The following is an 18,378-nucleotide window of genomic DNA, read 5'->3' as shown; positions in this document are numbered from 1 at the left end:
GGCTTTGATGGTCACCTGAGTACCATAGCCCTTAGACTGACCTGTCAGATGTAGATCATCGTCAGAAGCCCTCCTGTTCTCTAAAGAGAAGCGAGACCTACTGTGGGTTTCCGACGATATATGGAGATTTTAACCATGAATTTATTTTTTTTGTCCCACACGAGTTGGAGTAGAGAAGAAGATTTTTTTTTTTAAATTTGGCTTTAATTGCATATTTTGCCCCCGCCTGCGAGGCCCCAGGGGTGATAAAGTCATGAATTACACAATTTAGATTCCTTTCATTATAGAGTTACTTAGTAGCAATTGGCCTTTCAGTTTTCAAGAAGAGGTTAAAAATGTAAAATTGTTAAGGCACAATTGATGCACGACGCATAGGCACATGACGACAGACAAAAGCCAAGCCATAGGTCACCTGAGGCAGTTCCCTTTGATATCATAGAATAAAAAAAGCAAAACACGACAGCTATGTTTTTATTGAATTTTATATTGCAAATATAACAAAGTAATGATGAAATGAAGTGTTGCTATAATGGAGTCTTAAACATGGCCATGGTCACATCGTTTTCTGATTTTATCAACACACTTCTGTAAAAAAAAAAAACAACATAAATATTTCATGCGTTATTTAATCATACCGCATTACTGATTTCTATGTTATATAATCAAACCCCAATATTGATTCTCATTACAGTTATAAATAATATTTCGGTAAAACATCAAATGTGGTTTTTAATCTTTTACAAATTAGAGAAAATTGGTTCTATATTGAGAGTTGTTCTTCACTTATGGGTTAATATAATCCAGTTCAATAGATGTCTTGAAAATTTATTGAAAAATCTGAGAAGTTGGGTTTCAAGAATCTTATGCATGCTGATCGACTCTAAGCCAACTCACAGAAGTTTTATCATTCTCATGAATAATTCATAAGTATTTCTTATTCTCAGGCAAAATTCATGCCCTTTTCCAACTTACTCCTTCACGCTGACATTTTATAATCAGTCAGATAGCCTACGGCAATGTAAATAGATAAATACCTTTCAACTTTCTAAAGAATTGTAATTGTACTTTAGTTTGAGGAATTAAACCCATAGCTGGTGAATAAAGTTAGTAAGGGGTACAACATTAATACAACATAAATCCTCACCCTCCCTCGGACTCGATACAGATGACTGGTGTTGTGGAAGAGTTGGGGTGGAGCTGAGCAGCCTGCTGAGCTATACTGGCAACGTGTCCTGCTAACTCAGGCTTACACCCACGGGCTAGTCAAATAAGGAGAAATATTTGTTCCACATAAGACCAAAAATTAATTTTGTTATTGTGTTAAAGACTATGATTTAAATGGTAGCTTGGTTAGTATAGAATTTCAGTAAACAATGTTTTTGTCTTTAAAATAAAAGACAATAATTATTACATCATGATATATTATTGATATCATCACACGCACACACAAATCAGTACCTACGTATCAGGGACATATATACTAATAGGCAACTTCTACATTCGCCATTTTTATTCCCAAAACTATTATGCGAGCCTTGACAAGTTTTTAAAACTCTGTTCAATCCCGGTAAATTTATGATATTTTATACCCTCTTGTTGAGGGAGATAGGTTTTCCATAAATTTTTCATCATATGTTGTAAACTAATTTAGATATATAGAAAATAAACATCACTTTTTGCGTAATCCTGAAAATGGGCCAAAAACAAGTCTCTGAGTTTTGAGAACTTCCTTGAATTATGATCAGGCCCCCGCCGTCACAAAAATTTTTCAAATCACTCAACTCAGTTCATTAAAAGAAAAGTGCAAAAATTTGAGGTCAAAACTCAGACTTGAGGCTGAGTATTGACTTGAGGAAAGATGGTGGTGGCATGCCTGAGGCCTAACAAAAAAAAAAGGTTGTTTCCGCTTTCCCGACCGACCCTAACTTTAAGTTTTTCGTAATTTTCCATTTTTATCCGTTTTTTGTTAAAATTTCGTTTTTTCCCAATTTAAAAATTTATTGTTTCCTCTAAATTTAAGTCGTTAAAACGCTTATAGAACTTATTCAGATGTCTTCAGTGTTGTGTAGATGTTTGTTATTTACAAATGGTAGTACATGTATTGCCAGTTGAGTTCGAGAAATGTTCCCACCAGCTGGGGAAATAGTTCATCAGATCATTTTCCTCTGGGCCTTTTTTTAACCTACCCAGTTTAATAGATAAATGGTTTAATATGCACAATCGACCCTAATTTTTTTCAGCCTGAAAGCGGAAACAAACCTATTTTTTTGTTAGGCCTGATCAGAAGTATTAAGTACAAATAACAATTCTAGAATAATTTTAAGGTACTTTTTTTTAAAAGGTTTTTCAATGATATATCTGGTAATATCGTAGATATATGAAGTTAAAAATGACCTACCAAATCACGTACTGAGTCATTTCCATGAGACTTGTAAGAGTTGCAATAATTTTAAGGTACTTTTTTAAAGGTTTTATAATGATATATCTGGTAACATCGTAGATATATGAAGTTAAAAATGACCTACGAAATCATGAACTGAATCATTTCGGCGAGACTTGTAAGAGTTGCCTATTTCGTTGGTATATACGTCCCTGGTGCATATGCATCAGTCATAAAATACAGAACAGGTACCTGCTAAACAAAGTCCATTGTTATCTGCACACAGTGCTCCACTTATTCCGGGAACACGGCATCTGTAATCAAACCAAAACACATTAAAAATATCATGTTGACTCAAATTTGAAGAAATGAAATGTTGAAAAACTTCAGTCATGTGATCCACTATTGATTTACAACAATGGTATGGTGAAGAGATGAAAGCAAAGAGAATCAAATTAAGTGTTTTTAAAGAGAATTTGAAGAAGCCTTTTCACTTCTCTAAAAAGAATATTGATACAAATTGTACTGACGGAATTGTAAAAGATTCTCGATCGGTATAGCAAGAGTGCTGGACAGGCGTGCCAGAGGACCCGGGTTCAAACCCCAGCAGAGGCAATAAGTGTCTCTGTTACAATTCTATAGAAGAATTTTGCTTTTGATAAATCGATAGTAAGCTTACGTTTCCTCGAGATGCTTTTCAAGTTGTCTCTCCATCCTCTAGTAATATGAAATCACCTGACAGTAAAGAAACTTCCGGTTTTTAAACTTCCATAGGTCGCTCATAGAATATTCTTTTATTTAAACCAAAATACTTTGAGTATTAAGTTTATTTGTAATGGGTTATATAGTACCCTTTTTTTGATATATTTTCTTTATTTATATCGGAGACCAAAACTTTCATTATGTTGAAAATTTAAATTGGTTTCGAATTATTTGTTGGAGGAGTTGACAGATTCCGCAGACAGATGGCGCGAAATTTCAACGACACGATGAAAAGAGTTTTCTCAAGGTTTTGTGTCTTGCTCATGATAAATGTATTTCAGGTAAATTAGAATAACTAGTACATATTCGCACTTTTAGTACAGGTTGACTTTGGGGTAATTGTATTTCATCCAAAATTAGATATCTTGAATGCATAGAATGTGAATATCGTATAGGCCTATAAACTATGAAATTTATTGATCATAATATCTAAGTGCTGTGCTAAATAGTACACATTTTCTTAATGTGTTGGCCGTTTGCCAATTATAATAGCTGTCTTTGTTCCAATATTACATTTGTATTTTTATAGTGTTATTGGCAGCTGCATGTCCCATATAGTTTTTTTTTCTAACTTATAGTCTGTCCCAAGATATATATGCCACACATTTTCTTAAATTGTTCTGTATCCATAAACACCTCTGGTTTCAAACGATGTTCATTCAATGCTACATGTATAAAGAAATCCCAAGATTTCCCATTTAAAATGCCTCTTCTAGCTTGTCAGATTTCAATACATGGTTAAAAAAAGGGATAAGGGGATTTTTCATTGCAAAGGAGATGAAGGTATTTGGATGATAATGTTGAAAAATTATGTGAGGTATTCTGAGTGACTATGGAATGGAGAAAAGATCTAAACGATTCCCATTATAAATCTTCGTAAGAAATCGGTTTTCGTTTCCGTTAATTTTTCCGAGTGAAAAATTATATTAATGTGTCAATGAAGATATCTTGGAAATTTTCCCTTTCATCAATTTCAGTTGCACTCCTTTTACAAGTATGTGTATTTTTATGAAAAATTGTCCAAATTATAAATATCTTGGGATAGAAGTATACCTGGTAATAATTCAAAAGTTTTAACGAGAACAAAAAAGGTTGTGCTTTGGATGAAATTTAAACAAAAAGCTTAAATATTAATTTTATATATGTACTGTATTTTGCTTGAATAGTAAAAATGCTGTATTATCCATATTACAGATTTTTTTGAAAGTTGAAATAACATTTGCTGGTGCATCTCCCACCTCTGCTGACAATAATTTGACCAGTGCATTAGATAATCAAAGGGAATCAGTTTCAGGTAGGCCTATTAAAAAAATTGGTGTGTTTAGGGTAACACTGATGAAAAAATTAGGTTAGGTTGGTAGGGATTTTTTTTATTTTATCATATTTTTTTATGCATGAATCCTAAGAGTGTTTGTTTGTGTCATATTTAAAAATATAAAAATCACAAACGGATGAAAACAGACATCTAAAAATGGTAGGATCGGGGCATTTTTGTAGGTTAGGTAGGGTTACCCTAAACACACAACTTTTTTTTTTAGGCCGTAGCAAGATTAAGATTTACAAATGTTATATAAAGTAATTGGTAATGAATTAACAGTATTGACTCTGTATGCATCTGTTTGTATATATTAATGACTATTTTCATCTACAATGTAGACTGCCATAGTACTTTGATTGCAATGAAGGGGAATATCACCTACAGACCCTTTGACGATGGACTTCAATCCTGGCGACATTGTGATTGGCTGGTAATCCTTCCCAAACTCTCTTCAGTGCGTCTAAAGTTCATCGATTTTGATCTTCCTCCAGCAGATTTCGGACATTGTAAGCAAGGGTTCCTCATCCTTGGAACCTTTGATACAAAAGGTAAATACTGTGATAGACTTATGCAACATTTATTAGATGTTCAATGATCATGCTTGTACATAAACATACAGGTGATGCAGCAATTGTCTATCTTGTACCTGCGTATATAATTTCATGGTCCTGAAGTCCTTATCTTCTACAAAGGTAACAGAGAGAGTAAGCTGGGCCCAGTGTGTGGGACTTGGTTACCCAAGGCGATCCTTCTCCCCACAGACAAGTTCTGGCTGTCCGTGTTCAGGGTCCCAGCAGAACCTGATAAGAGCTCAACAGGGTACAGAGGGTTCACCCTCAGCTTCACTCAGGTCTTGCATCCTGTCCATGGATCTGGTAATTTCAATTAAACTTACCTCAATTCTATAATTAACTTTTGGGAATTCATACACCCTCGAGTGTTGTCATGGCAGAAATACCAGTAAGAATATTTCTCCACTCCAATCTTTGTAGAGGATTCCTCAAGTAGCCTTGACCCGCGTTGGTTTGCGGCGATTGTCATAGCTGGCCCTCTCCTGTGTGTGATACCCTTGTATATCTGTCTGTAAGTAGGGCTTTATCTGTAGTGTCATGTCCATTAAATGATCTACAATATTATAAATATTTATACATGTCTAAGCAAATCATGACAAAATGTTTCTTGATCAAAAATGTCTTGAATCATTGAATCATGTTTTGTTCTCATTGTGAAGGCGTAAAAGGAGATCTCTTCCCTTGTACTGTGATAATCCAGACACGTCGGAGATGGTGGCCCAGAGATTCCAGAAGAAGCACCGCCCTCTGTTCAAACCGGACCTCGAGAGATCCAGAAACATCCAAATCTTGGTGAATGTTTAATTATACCCCCGCTCTGAAGGAGAAGGGGGTATACTGTTTTACCCTTGTGTGTCTGTCTGTCAGTCCGTCTGTCTGTCTGTCTGTAACGAAAATTTTATCGCATTATTCTCAGCAACTTTTAATTGCAGATGCTTGAAATTTTAACACACTATTTGTTTAGGGATGCCATATTGTGGGATAAATTTTTGTACCAATCGGACATCAACTTCCTGTTAAATGATGACATTGTTTATTTTTAGCCAAAATTTTCAAACAAATTTTCGTCAAAGATTTCTCAGCAACTTTTTATCGCAGATGCTTGAAATTTTAACACACTATTTGTTTAGGCATGCCATATTGTGCAATAAATTTTTGTACCAATCGGATGTCAACTTCCTGTTAAATGATGACTTTGTTTTTTTTTAGCCAAAATTTTCAAACAAATTTTCGTCAAAGATTTCTCAGCAACTATTTATCGCAGATGCTTGAAATTTTAACAGAGTATTTGTTTAGGCATGCCATATTGTGGGATATTTTTTCCTAATTTCTAGGTTTCTAAGCCATCGATGGATGAGGATCAAATGAGTAATATCTCAGCATTCTCTTACTTCGGGGGATCGGGGGATTACGAGAATGTTAAGAGCCAACTCAAACATAGGGATGACTTCTCTCTCTTTAAAAGTAAAGAACTAAGAATATTAAGGAGAAAATTCTCTCTCTTATAAAGTATGATAAACAACTTTAATTGAAAGAAAAATATTTTCTTTCTTTAGAGGTAAACAACTAAGAATATAAAGAAAAACATTCTTTCTCAGTTTGAAATTTATCTTTCTCCACACCTAATATTTTAGACATGTATGTCCGGGGATCTTCCTTTCCATCCATTGATTGTTCCTTAGACAGCCCTGTTTTCATGGAGGTAATTATCAGGAACTTGATAAGGCAGAAATATATGTGTAATGCATTTTGTCCATGAATCTTAAGTACATGCCTGTAGTTAATGAAAACAAATCCACACAGATTAATACTGGGATATGATAACACAGTACTTCAGTAGAAGAGAAAGATTTGATGTTAATTTATGCTGTGTGAAAATTATTATTTAACTTTTTTTTATTGAATTGCAGGAGACACAGATCAACAAATCACATTTCTCCAAATCCCCCAAGAGCAACTTCCTTACCATCCCTATGATGCGTACACGCAAATCCAGGTCTTCTTACCTGAGCATCTTACCGGACTTTGAGTCCACTTTGGACCACAGCAAGATCCAGAGCATGGAGCAATTAAATCGGAAATCGGCCGAGTCTTTGACCTTGGCCTCAATTGGCAAGGTCGACGGTAAACCTGTGTATGTCATCCAGGACCAGCCGCCCAGCAATAAACGACCGACAATTCCCGTCATCACCATTACATCCGCCTCTCTCAGGAGGAAGCAGAGACTCTCCACCGTCAAAAAACCAGAGTACACAAATTCAGACTCGGCACTCATGGACAAGAAGTCAGGGCGACGATTCCGAGGCTCACTACGGCCGTGCAAGCATGCAAAGGCGTGGCAGTCTGAGGATGATAGTTCTGATGAAGTAGAGGTCAAGGAACCAGATAAAGAATCGGATAAACAAGAATCATATAACAAAACAACAGATTACTGGAGACCGGATCAACAAGCACCAGATTACGAAAAACCCAGTGAGACAGCATCAGGTAACATGGAACTAAATCTGAACGATCCAAATGACAAGGCACCAATTTGTGAGCAAGAACCAGAAAACAATGTACCAGATAAAAAGAATGAACCAACTAACAAGGAGACAGCTTTCCAGAGGCCCGATCGCCGGGAACCATACATTGTAGACCCCAATAAGCATCAGTTCTCAGCCCCAGTTTGTCATACAGCCAAAAGTTGCCTCGATTCTCATTTTGAATTTTCGACTCCTTCAATTATGTTATACAAAAGTAAATCTCATGGAAGACCTTTGGCATCCTCAGATGATACATGTTTTCAATCGGAGAGTACCTCAACTCATGTGTATGCCTCACTGATTGGGACTCCAGATCAGACGGAGGCTGATTTGTCAAAGGAACGCGATTACCAAAATAATTTGGATGATAAATGTCACCCTATAATGACTTTGGAAGAAAGAGTTTTGCTGAAGCAGATGACTCAGCCCCAGGTGATGGGGGTGGACAATCTGGCCTACGAATCGTCTGATGATGGTAGGGAGACTGAGGGTTTGAGGTTGAAACCAGTAAAAAAGGGCGGAGAACTAGACTATCAGTCATTGGTCACTGACGAAAACATGAACTGTGTAGGTGCTGGTTGCAGTGGCTGATTCATTGACACAAAACAATGACTAATATAACAGCGCTCAACTTCATTTATAAACTTTTTTTCACTTTAAATTTGCTTTATTTATATGTATATATTTTGGTGCTTTTTGATAATATATTTACTTGTGTTTATTAAGATACTTTATTGTTTATCTAAATTCTTTTCTAGTTGATCTTTAAAAGAGTGAGTGTTTGATTCTTAAGGTACATTAAATATCGGGGGACTTTCCATAATTTCTTTGCGGACTGCACTGTTGTTAAGTACCAAAGACAATGTATGGATATTGTATAAGACAATTGTAATGGGATGGGAGAAATAATGACGGATCAGACCGGGATTCGAACCCTGGCCCCCTGAATCTCTATTCAGGTGCTCTACCAACTGAGCTATCTGGCACCGGTATTCGAACCAGTCTGACCATCACAGAATAATAATTGTCATTTTCATTGTCTGAAAGTACATCATGTGATATATTCGTTCTTTTCCGATTTTGACACAAACTTGTCAGAGGAATATGATATCACTCGACTTGGCAGTATCAACAAAAACAGGTACATGCATGTACATGTATAATGTAAAACAAGTTACTATTGAGAAATTATTAGATACAGAATATTACATATAATATTATGAGAAATATTCTTCAATCATAATCTGTTTATCTCTAATCTCTAATTTTTGTGTTTTTTAAAACTATTTGTGATAGCCTATTGTCTGTTCACTTTGTGTGTCATCAAAAGGCAGATGACATCACAGTAAGCTGTGCAGCAACATCTGCATGAGCATCTCAATTTTATTCAGTGTTCAGAATTTTTCAAAACTGTTGACGGTGTTGAAAATAATGTCATATGATGGTAATGATAATTGAAGTAGAGGTAGCTTGAACTCATAATTGATGCATTAAATAATTTAAAGGATTGCAGTTTATTTTTACTTCATAAATATACAATTCCTCACCTTTTTTGGCTAAACAAATTTCTTGACAACCACAACTGTGCTGCGATTAATTATGTAACATAACTATTTTGGACTTCATTGTAGGTCAATTTATGGTTATATGGACCCATGTCAAGTGATATCAACCTCAGACATAAGCTTGGTTGATATCACTTAGTCTTTGGTTGATATCGCGTGACAATATATGGGCCCATATAACCACATATCGACCTACTATGAAGTCCATAATTGTATATTGTTAATCTGAGTATCACCAAGACAAAAGCTGTTGGCATATATATGCATGCATGGATCCAGAAAGTTTTTAAAGCATATAGTGTGATAAGTTAAAAAAATGGGGGGGGGATCCCCCCTTTAAATCCACACTTACAGGTAACCATCAAACATTTAATTTTAAAAAGTTGTATAAATAAATTTTATTGTTTATGTTTAAAAATATATTAATCTGACTACGGTTTGATTTTTTAATTACTTTCGTCGGTGTAAAAGCTTCTAAAATTGTCGAAATATTATAGTACGAATTGACTAACCAATGTCGTCTACCCTATTTTTATCTCCAACAACAAAAGAGTTCCAACATAAATTTTCTTCAGAATGTGACATGTCGAGAAACTATGGTATATAAAGAGATTTTTCTCAATTTTTTGAGGATCTATAGTTGATTAGAATTCTATTTGTTGGTGAAGCTACTGTAGAAGTGAACAATGAACAATTAAGGATTTAAAGCCCGTCAATAATGGTAAGTACATGACAGCGATTAAATGTGTGCATTTGGTACATGTACATGCTAAGAAAGATATCGAAACAATAAAATGATATTGCTGTGACGTTAAACGCCAGACTACGAATATACTACTTACATAGTCTAGTATCTTATCAAAAATTGGTCTATGATAATTTGTAAGTGTTTTCGTGTAATCAGCAAGCAATAATTAATTTCTCAATGGTCTGTTCTAATTTACCGTTTCATACCTTTTTGCTTATATTTCGATTTTTAACAATACCTTTGTCTTTATGTCGAATTTGCATTTTTTCAATGAGAATCTTGATCTGAAATGCCAATATATTTTGTCTGGCTAAAAGACACTGGTAAAATTAGGAGTCTATAGGGATTCTGAGTTGCAAACAGTATCAAGTGTACTAGATAGGATGTTCTATCGTTAAAATGACAGATGTCGTACGGACCCAGTCTAATGATAGAATTTGTCCCATATACTCGCTTCGTAGCAAATAATAAAATTATATCCGCTGTATCTCGCCTAAATTTTCATATGATTGGTCTCAAATACCTACAATGTTGCTCTTTTATAATCCCATATTACCACTTTTATCATCACGCTTGAAAATTTGCTGTTAATAATCGCCATGTCAATGATAAAATCCGAGACATTCCGAGTGCGATTTCCAACAAAATGGCAGGCAAATTCAAACGCGTATTTTAACAAATGCCTTGGTACGACTCATTAAAATGATATTTTGTGGACTTAACTACATATGCATGTTCAAAAAGGTTTGTAATGCATAAAAATGCTTCGCGGCTGCTACATTGCAAGTATATGGGACGAATTCTTACTGAGACCTGAGCGTAGCCTGGTCACGGTGAGATTATTCTTTCTACAAGTGTACCTGTGTGATAACGTTTAGACTTGTTCCAAGAACCCCAAATGGATAAAAGATTTCAGATTCATTTAAAATCCTTGTAGGAAAAAGGAAAGACATGTCAAACTGGAAATTTTTTTAACAAAAATACACATTCCTGTCAAAAAAGTACAATTGATGTGGGTAGATGGGATGATTTCCAATTTTTTTCCAGACATGTCACCTCATTTTTTTTCAAAAGAGAAATTGACTATAGTCTGTCCCAAGATATTTATGCAGCGCATTAGGATGATTTTTAATAAAAAAAAATATGCATACCTGTGAAAGAAGTGCTGCAATTGAAATCAATGAAAGGGAACATTTCCAAGATATCTTCATTGACACATTATTATTTTTCACTTGGAAAAATTTAAAGCAACAAAAACCACTGTCTTAGTTAGGGCCATTTATAATTGGGAATGTTTACATTTTTTCACCATTCAGAAGTCACTTGAAATACCTCGCACAATTTTTCAACGTTACTATTCGGATACCTTCATCTCTTTAGAGATCTTTTTATTTTTAGCCGTGTATTGAAATCTGAAAAGCAAAAGTCATTTTGAAGGGTTAATCTGGAGGGGGGTTATACTATTGAATAAACATCGTTTGAACCCAGAGATGTTTATAGATTTAGAACAATTTAAGAAAATGTGCGGCATAAATATCCTGGGACAGACTATAGAACATAAATTGAAACAATTTTTACAGAGAATTTTTGTAGGACTATCTTTTTTCCATTTGAAAGTGCTTGAAACATCTTGAACAAATTTTCTACAAGATACTGTCTGAGCAAAATTTAAAAGATAAGGATTTTATGAATGGGTTTTGACTGTTTTTAACATAAGCTGTTTTAGTGCTCCTTTCCTGTCCCAACTAAAAGAAGAGTAATACCATGTGTCTGGGGGTTTTTTCCGCATGTAACAAAATTTGCGAAAATTGGGGAAAATCTATAGGGTGATTTAACCATGCATCGGACACATACCTTGGATCGGACAACTTTGTTTATAAATATACAAATAAATGTGCATGCGTTCATGTGTTGTTTCGTATATTCCTAAATTAGAACAAATGAACTTTATCATTATTAAGAATTTGACAGTCACATTGTCAAAGAAATAGCAATATAGACATCGTAAAATGACATCAAATACGCCATTATTGAAAATTTAGTTACGAAGATTTTACACTAAAGCATTATTTGAATGTTGTGCGTTTGATTGTGAATTAGTGAAAATGCACTCTCTGCTTAAAATAATTAGAAAGAAGTAAGTTTTGAAACAAAATTTGATTAAAATAAGTCAAAGAAATTTGAACAATTCATGTCAAGGTCATTATTGCACCATATGTTCATTTCACCATGGATCGGACGCAAATTAACCATGCATCGGACATTTTTCACCGCATGATTTCTTCTAATAATATGGAGATTATGTGCCCATTCCTTGTGTTATACTTTAAATGTGAAGTAAAATAAAAATTAAGAAAATTATTGATGCAAACGTTTTCCTCAAACCACTTAAAAACCGAGTTTTACGGACACAGCCTTTTTAGTCCAAAGTTCCTACAGGAGCTGGCACGATAAAGAACCCCTCACAATAAATATTCTTTTAAACAGAAGCACTAGTCTAAATTCCTATATGTGGATTTGAGGATTTTCATTAAAAGAAATCTGAATAGCAGTTGAATAAATAATTTTTCCGAACCTTTGTATTTTTGCATTAAACCCAGAAAATATTGTTATTTTTAATCTCCACTGTACTGCTATAGCTGTCCGATGCTCGGTAAATATTGTCCGATCCATGGTGAAATAGTTCAACACTTCATTAATTTGCTTTATTTTCTACATTTTTAACAATTTCACAATTTTTTCTCCAATAATTAAGCAACGTGAAAACCTGTAACTTTTAAAACAAGTTTTAATTATATTTGGACGATATTTGATGCGTGAACAAAGGGAAAATTCCAAAGGTGTCCGATGCATGGTGAAATCACCCTAACATTTTTAATTTGCATCAGTCATTTTTTTGCAATTTCAAAAGTTTCCAATAGAAAATGATGCAGGATATGATTTTAGCATATTCAATTATTTGTGATTTAATAGAGAGCACGAGAAAAGTGAAAATTAGATCACTAGGAAAATTACCGGATATACAGTATATGATAATTGTATTGAAATATAAACTTTTTTCAATGTGAATGTTTCCATTAGATTTAAATCAGCGGGGATCATTGAGACCTTATGGGGAATCAATATAAAAGCATTTTAAAACCTCCAGCATTGAATGAAGTTTGTTTTGGGTTTACCAAGTGATATGAAATATTTAGAGCTTTTCATAAAACATTTAAGGTGTGTGTGTCTTTCTTATTGATTTGTAAACTTAATTATTTCTGATGATTTAACCAATATTGTTTGAATAACATAAGACACTTAATGAAATGAAATTGTCATGATTAATGACACTCCTGAGAATAATGCATAGCCTGCCAGTTTCACTTTCACATCTACACCTCACTTATACTAAGAAGGTTATTTTTAAATTGCAGCAAAGAAAAAGTTGAAACATTCTATGTGTTTGTCACAAAGACTGTTCTTGATTATTTAAATAAAGTCAGACTCGGACCAGGACTAATGGAAGAGACTCAAGTGTTGGATTTTTTTTATTTTTAAGCTATATTGATACAGGTATGCCTGTTCATATCTCTTAAACGTGTTAAATGGTTTGATATTTTTTTAGTTTACTATATATAAAACGATATGAAAATAATTTTTGGTATAGTCAAACTAAACCATGGATATGTGGATTTCATAAACTACCGGTACTAATACTAGTTATTGGGTATTTACCCTGACTATTTGGTATCATTATGATTAAAACATATAATTAATGTGCAGTTTATAATAGGGGTGCATATTCAAAACCCAACTGTCCTGCTGTAGAATAAAATTCCTTACTCTTCTTGATATTTTGGTTTTCTCAAGCGACTCTGTTTTGACTTAAAACACAAGTCAAGAGCTCAGGATTTAAAAATGAAATAATCAATAATGGATGTTTATGGTTCTTCCAACCACTTTTTAAATTCAGGTTAAAAACTTAAACTTGCTCATTTTCAAGTATATTTCACTCAGGAAAATTATTTGCAGGCTTGGAGAAGCATATTTTTAAAATGATCACTTTAATAATAATCAATACAAATTTACAAATTAAGACGCAATCATTTATTAGGGCATTTGTGCACAATGTCAGGGTGCCGTTGACATGGGTTTTTTTCTTACTTTATTTATATACCCAATGGTGTTTTGTTAGATATTATTGTTGAGACCCAGTCAGTTAACAGTGAAGTCGTATTATCACTGAGTGGTTCTGTGTCACCTCTATCTGAAACTGATGTGTTAAGGCGTTTTCCCAGCAATGAAGATTGCAGCTTAAAACTAATACAATATCTTGAAGTTTGATCCAGAAATAAAGGGTATTTGCAGTTTTAATATATATTTGTATAGTATAACAAATTGGAGATACAAAAATTCCAGTTTTGTATGATAACCTCAATGCCTTGTTGGCAATGATGAAATGAGTCTTTGCAATGGCTCGCGGGTGACATGTGTTCCAGCACTTCTTGTTCATTAAGAGCATGCAGAAAGAAATTCTTTTGTAGATATTTTTTTTAATACTAGTACTGGTTCATAATATTTGTATTTATTGATACGATTGATCAAGAATTTACCTAATTATGGAAGGGTGTGAGATAAAATTTCTCACTGAAACAGTAAATCCCGTTAATATTCATTATCATTTGTTTATGATTTAACAATTTAGACCTTGGTCATTAGTAAGACATGTGACCCATGTAACTTGTCCTGTAAGGTGGTAATTGTTTGATGATAGACACTATCATTATCTTATCTATAATTATCACCAACTGTCTAAGATAATTTGGAGAGTAATTATGAGACAGACGATTATTTTTAGCCAAAGTCAAAGCTTAATGTTATATGAAATGCATAAAATAATTAATTTCAGCATCATGGTATTTATGCTAAACATGTTCTTACAGATTTTTAATCCAATAATTTAAAACCTGTCGCTCATCCTGAAATATTTCAAATAAGTCTTGAAATAATGGAACTCTTGATCCCTCATGTTTTTCTTCAGTTCCATGGATTTCGAGCCATCGAGAGTCACTGGTAGATGTTTCTAATGTACTTAAATCTGCTACAATGAAAATTATATATCATGCACTGAATCGTTCCTTCTTTATGCTGGAAATTTTTTAACATCATGCCAACACTGAAGTAGTCAAGGGGATGTCACATATTATTTATTTTTTGAAATTTCAATTTTATTTCTGTCACTGGCTTAACAGATGTGTGACTGTCAGTAAATATATCGGGTCTCGGTAGCTCAGTGGTTAGAGCGCTGGCACGGTACGCCAGAGGCCCTCAGGGCCTGGGTTCAAGTTCCGGGTGAGTCATGACTTTTCACCACGTTACATTTCCAATTTTTGGCCCAGAGGGCTTACAAGTGTAATGGAATGAGAGAAATAATGACGCACCAGACCGGGATTCGAACCGGTCTGACCGTCATATTCCTCCCCCCTGAAATGATCTTTGCCCTCGAAGATCACCATAGGCTCTTCCCCTGGTAGGAGTTAACCTGTCAGTTCCTGGGGTTAGTCAAAGCACCAAATGTAACGGGATGGGAGAAATAATGACGGACCAAACCGTGGTTCGAACCCGGGCCCCCTGAATCTCTAGTCAGGTGCTCTACCAACTGAGCTATCTGGCGCCGGTATTCAAACCGGTCTGACCGTCACACAAGTTTACAATATTAGAAAAAACAATTATTAGAAAAATTATCAATTAAACATTAATTGAAAGGAGGGGGGGGGGGGTTCAATGCGTAAGATATTCCTTGACAGGCTAACGTGTGACTAATTACAATATTCCGAAATCTAATCCTACAAGTTCTGGCTGAAGCTACTGAGTGACACCCATTCATCTGGGTGTTGTTGGGGCATCAAATTGCTTGACAGAAATCATCAAACTCTTCCAGGAAATGTGTCATGTAAATCTAAGGTGAGAAGATTTTGGATTCCACCTGTACAGTGTAACGTTAGAGTGGATCAAGGAAAGTCAGTTGTCTTTATACCTTAATTGATCATACCAAAAGTTTTGCTTATGAAATCTCTATATTTAGACTTGAAATAACATGTACTATTAAAAAGTGTTTCTGATAGGTAAACATATCTGATGAAGCATTCATAGTGTCTACCATATGACTTGATATTTCTATTGCATCACGCTGACTTTTGAAAACCCTGGCTCAGAAAGAATCGCAAGAATTCAAGGAGATCTCCATGCATGAACTGGTTCTTTCCGTTTTGGAGTGGACGATTATAAAAAGTTGTCACCCAAATTCTGCGTTTGACAGAGCTGACCCACAGACACACATTTCTCGGCCTGTTAACTATATCCAGTCCCTGAGACTCCAGTCCTTCCTCTGGAAGGGTCTTATTCCTGCTGATTGACCCAGTTAAATGACCCAGTTCTGACTACAGCTTCCAGTCAAAAGTTTTTAGCATTATCACAAACTATAAATGAAAATCTCTTTTGTTAAAGGAGCTCCTTTGTCCCAACTTATCTATTAATCAAGCTGCAAGTCAGTTATTACATGAATTTCACTACCTTGAGCTTTTTACGAGTACAGTAAAAACAATTAAACGTAATCTGAGTGTTCAGAACTATACAGTAATGATAAATGTATCAGGATTGAAACCTGAGACTGAAAGCTCTGTAGAAAATTAGTTGATGTTACAGGAGATCTATTAGAGCCTATGTAACACCTAAGTTAGGTATCAATTGTATATAGAGTTTTGTCTGCAGCGGATGGAGACGGTACATCATTCAGGTAAACATCAATTCATGTCTTAGGTTACAGAGTTAATCAGCATTCATTTCAAGATCCGATTCCCGACCATTTCACCTTTATATACTAAAGCTTGTCCTTGATGGATTACATTTGCTTGCGTGTGGAGATTTATTTTTTTTTTTACACAGGATATGTTACCAGTGTACATATGTGGATTTTTTTTTATTAGATAAAGTTACACTTGTATGCATGTGGAGTCGTCCACCTGTGAACACGGTTCCACACCTGTTTGTACCTTCAGCAGCCCAGGGAGGAAAGCAAACTCATATGGTCCCATTCTTTAGAGTGTTCAAAATTTTCAGATTCCTTGGGATACATTTATTTAGGGGAGTTTTCATCAAGAGATTATTGTTACTGAAGAAAAATGTGTTGCAACAATATATGCTTCGATTTAAAAAAGTTGAATTTCCAGCCTGAAATGTGAACTTGATATGACCGTCAGCTGACAGTCTCTTATTTCGGGAACTGAAGTGAAGCCGTCGGAAATGTGGGTGTGATATCGGTGTGTAATATAAGTAGTTATGACATAGGTATTGTGGTCTTCTTCAGGCTAACTGAGAAATAACCTAGTAGAGATGTACTTCAGGCCCCAGACCATGAAACTCAGAGGATCTTAATTTTGATCTTAGTCACACTTTTCGACTTAAAGTAATAGTACTGGTATTGTATTGTAAGTAAATTACATTTGGTGTTGTAATATTTTTCCTTAGCTTTTTTTGGCAAATAACAACTTTCACTAAAAAAGAACATTACTTATTGTCATGCATTATTTGTTATCAAGGTCAATCAAGGGTGTTCAGAGATTTACCCTGGATAGTATTCCATACAGCCTTCGGCCCATGGCCTCAGGGTGTATGGAATACAACCCAGAGTAAATCCCCATACAACCTTGTGGAAATTGTGAAAACAATGCACTGTTATGCAGAATATCGAACCCGAACATTAAAAAATTTGAATATAAAAAATTAATTTTCTCGAAAATATGTCAACCATACGCTACAAAAGTGTAAACTTGATCTGTAATTTGACATTTTGAAGCTGTTCAGGAAATTTCATATTATTCCTCAAATGCATAAAGAAAAAAAGTGTGGAAAACTGAAGTTGGACAGACAGATGGACAGACTGACGGAAGCAGAGGAAAGCTATAGTCCCCTCCGGTGAAAACCAGTAGGGACTAATAAGGAGACTGAGATGATGAGTGAGCTTGTGGATTAAGTTTCATGGCCATGGGATCTGGGGTTCTTTGTGCTACTGACTAACTTACTGCACCAAAAAACAGAGTATACAGCTTCTCCATAAGAATGAACTCATTACCAGTGTATTTCAGAATTTGGCTTTTGTGTTGTGTGACTGTGATAAGCTTAAGTGCTGCTTCTTTGTATAAGACCTTGACACTAAAACAAAATTGCTTTTGATTTTGATTTATGTACAGAGTATGAGGAACAGACAATATCTTTAGGGAGACAACAATGCCTTCAAATTTAGTGGGTTGAATGTCTGTGATATACCCCTTCCTCACCCTCCCAAAATATTATGTGTATCATTTTTATTTTACAGGTAAATTATCTTACTATGCTCAAGTCTAAAACTGGTTGTTGTAGTAGGCTTATATATGTAGTAACAGTAGATTTCAGGAATTGTAAATTAGAAGTCTTATCATGTAATTGAAATACTGTCGACTTGATGTGCTTTATAATGTTTTGTCTTCA

At 34.8% G+C, this 18,378-nt stretch overlaps 3 protein-coding genes across 8 annotated transcripts in view; 2 read left to right on the top strand and 1 right to left on the bottom strand.

Moving 5' to 3' along the window:
• Positions 1-455: 455 nt before the first annotated feature.
• On the bottom strand, positions 456-3,158 carry LOC128161773 (ragulator complex protein LAMTOR5 homolog). The gene is made up of 4 exons (XM_052825165.1): positions 3,060-3,158; positions 2,633-2,694; positions 1,145-1,259; positions 456-585 (listed from the first exon to the last, which is right to left on the bottom strand). Exons 1-4 carry the CDS (start codon positions 3,092-3,094, stop codon positions 525-527), a joined length of 273 nt encoding a protein of 90 aa, XP_052681125.1. The 5' UTR covers positions 3,095-3,158; the 3' UTR covers positions 456-524.
• A 135-nt stretch (positions 3,159-3,293) lies between these two features.
• On the top strand, positions 3,294-8,286 carry LOC128161772 (uncharacterized). Its single transcript, XM_052825164.1, has 9 exons — positions 3,294-3,423; positions 4,337-4,436; positions 4,799-5,008; positions 5,153-5,335; positions 5,453-5,543; positions 5,692-5,824; positions 6,367-6,496; positions 6,667-6,734; positions 6,943-8,286. Exons 1-9 carry the CDS (start codon positions 3,346-3,348, stop codon positions 8,146-8,148), a joined length of 2,199 nt encoding a protein of 732 aa, XP_052681124.1. The 5' UTR covers positions 3,294-3,345; the 3' UTR covers positions 8,149-8,286.
• Positions 8,287-9,673: 1,387 nt separating this feature from the next.
• Positions 9,674-18,378, top strand: part of LOC128158064 (beta-TrCP-like) — a 30,118-nt gene continuing 21,413 nt past the window's right edge. Inside the window, exon 1 of one of the 6 annotated variants that reach the window (XM_052820750.1) lies at positions 9,674-9,843. The gene's annotated coding sequence lies outside the window, so the exon portion shown is untranslated. Of the gene's footprint in view, positions 9,844-13,357; positions 13,426-16,358; positions 17,172-17,193; positions 17,340-17,378; positions 18,227-18,378 lie in introns of those variants that run through there. The other 5 variants (XM_052820754.1, XM_052820753.1, XM_052820751.1 and 2 more) reach the window with 5 other exon arrangements.

This window comes from Crassostrea angulata, chromosome 8, assembly GCF_025612915.1.
Source record: "Crassostrea angulata isolate pt1a10 chromosome 8, ASM2561291v2, whole genome shotgun sequence".
In the NCBI taxonomy this organism is placed as follows: Eukaryota; Metazoa; Mollusca; class Bivalvia; order Ostreida; family Ostreidae; genus Magallana; species Magallana angulata.
Note: the sequence above shows the minus strand (reverse complement) of the source record. Positions and strands in the feature narration are given on the sequence as shown.

Excerpts from the sequence above, each read along its gene's own strand:
- LOC128161773 (XM_052825165.1), bottom strand. The coding sequence starts at position 3,094 with ATGGAGAGACAACTTGAAAAGCATCTCGAGGAAAC. Across the intron at positions 2,695-3,059 it reads GAAAAGCATCTCGAGGAAAC|ATGCCGTGTTCCCGGAATAA; the intron begins GTAAGCTTACTA and ends GTTTGATTACAG. Across the intron at positions 1,260-2,632 it reads CAATGGACTTTGTTTAGCAG|CCCGTGGGTGTAAGCCTGAG; the intron begins GTACCTGTTCTG and ends TTATTTGACTAG.
- LOC128161772 (XM_052825164.1), top strand. The coding sequence starts at position 3,346 with ATGGCGCGAAATTTCAACGACACGATGAAAAGAGTTTTCTCAAGGTTT. Across the intron at positions 4,437-4,798 it reads TCAAAGGGAATCAGTTTCAG|ACTGCCATAGTACTTTGATT; the intron begins GTAGGCCTATTA and ends TCTACAATGTAG. Across the intron at positions 6,735-6,942 it reads ACAGCCCTGTTTTCATGGAG|GAGACACAGATCAACAAATC; the intron begins GTAATTATCAGG and ends ATTGAATTGCAG.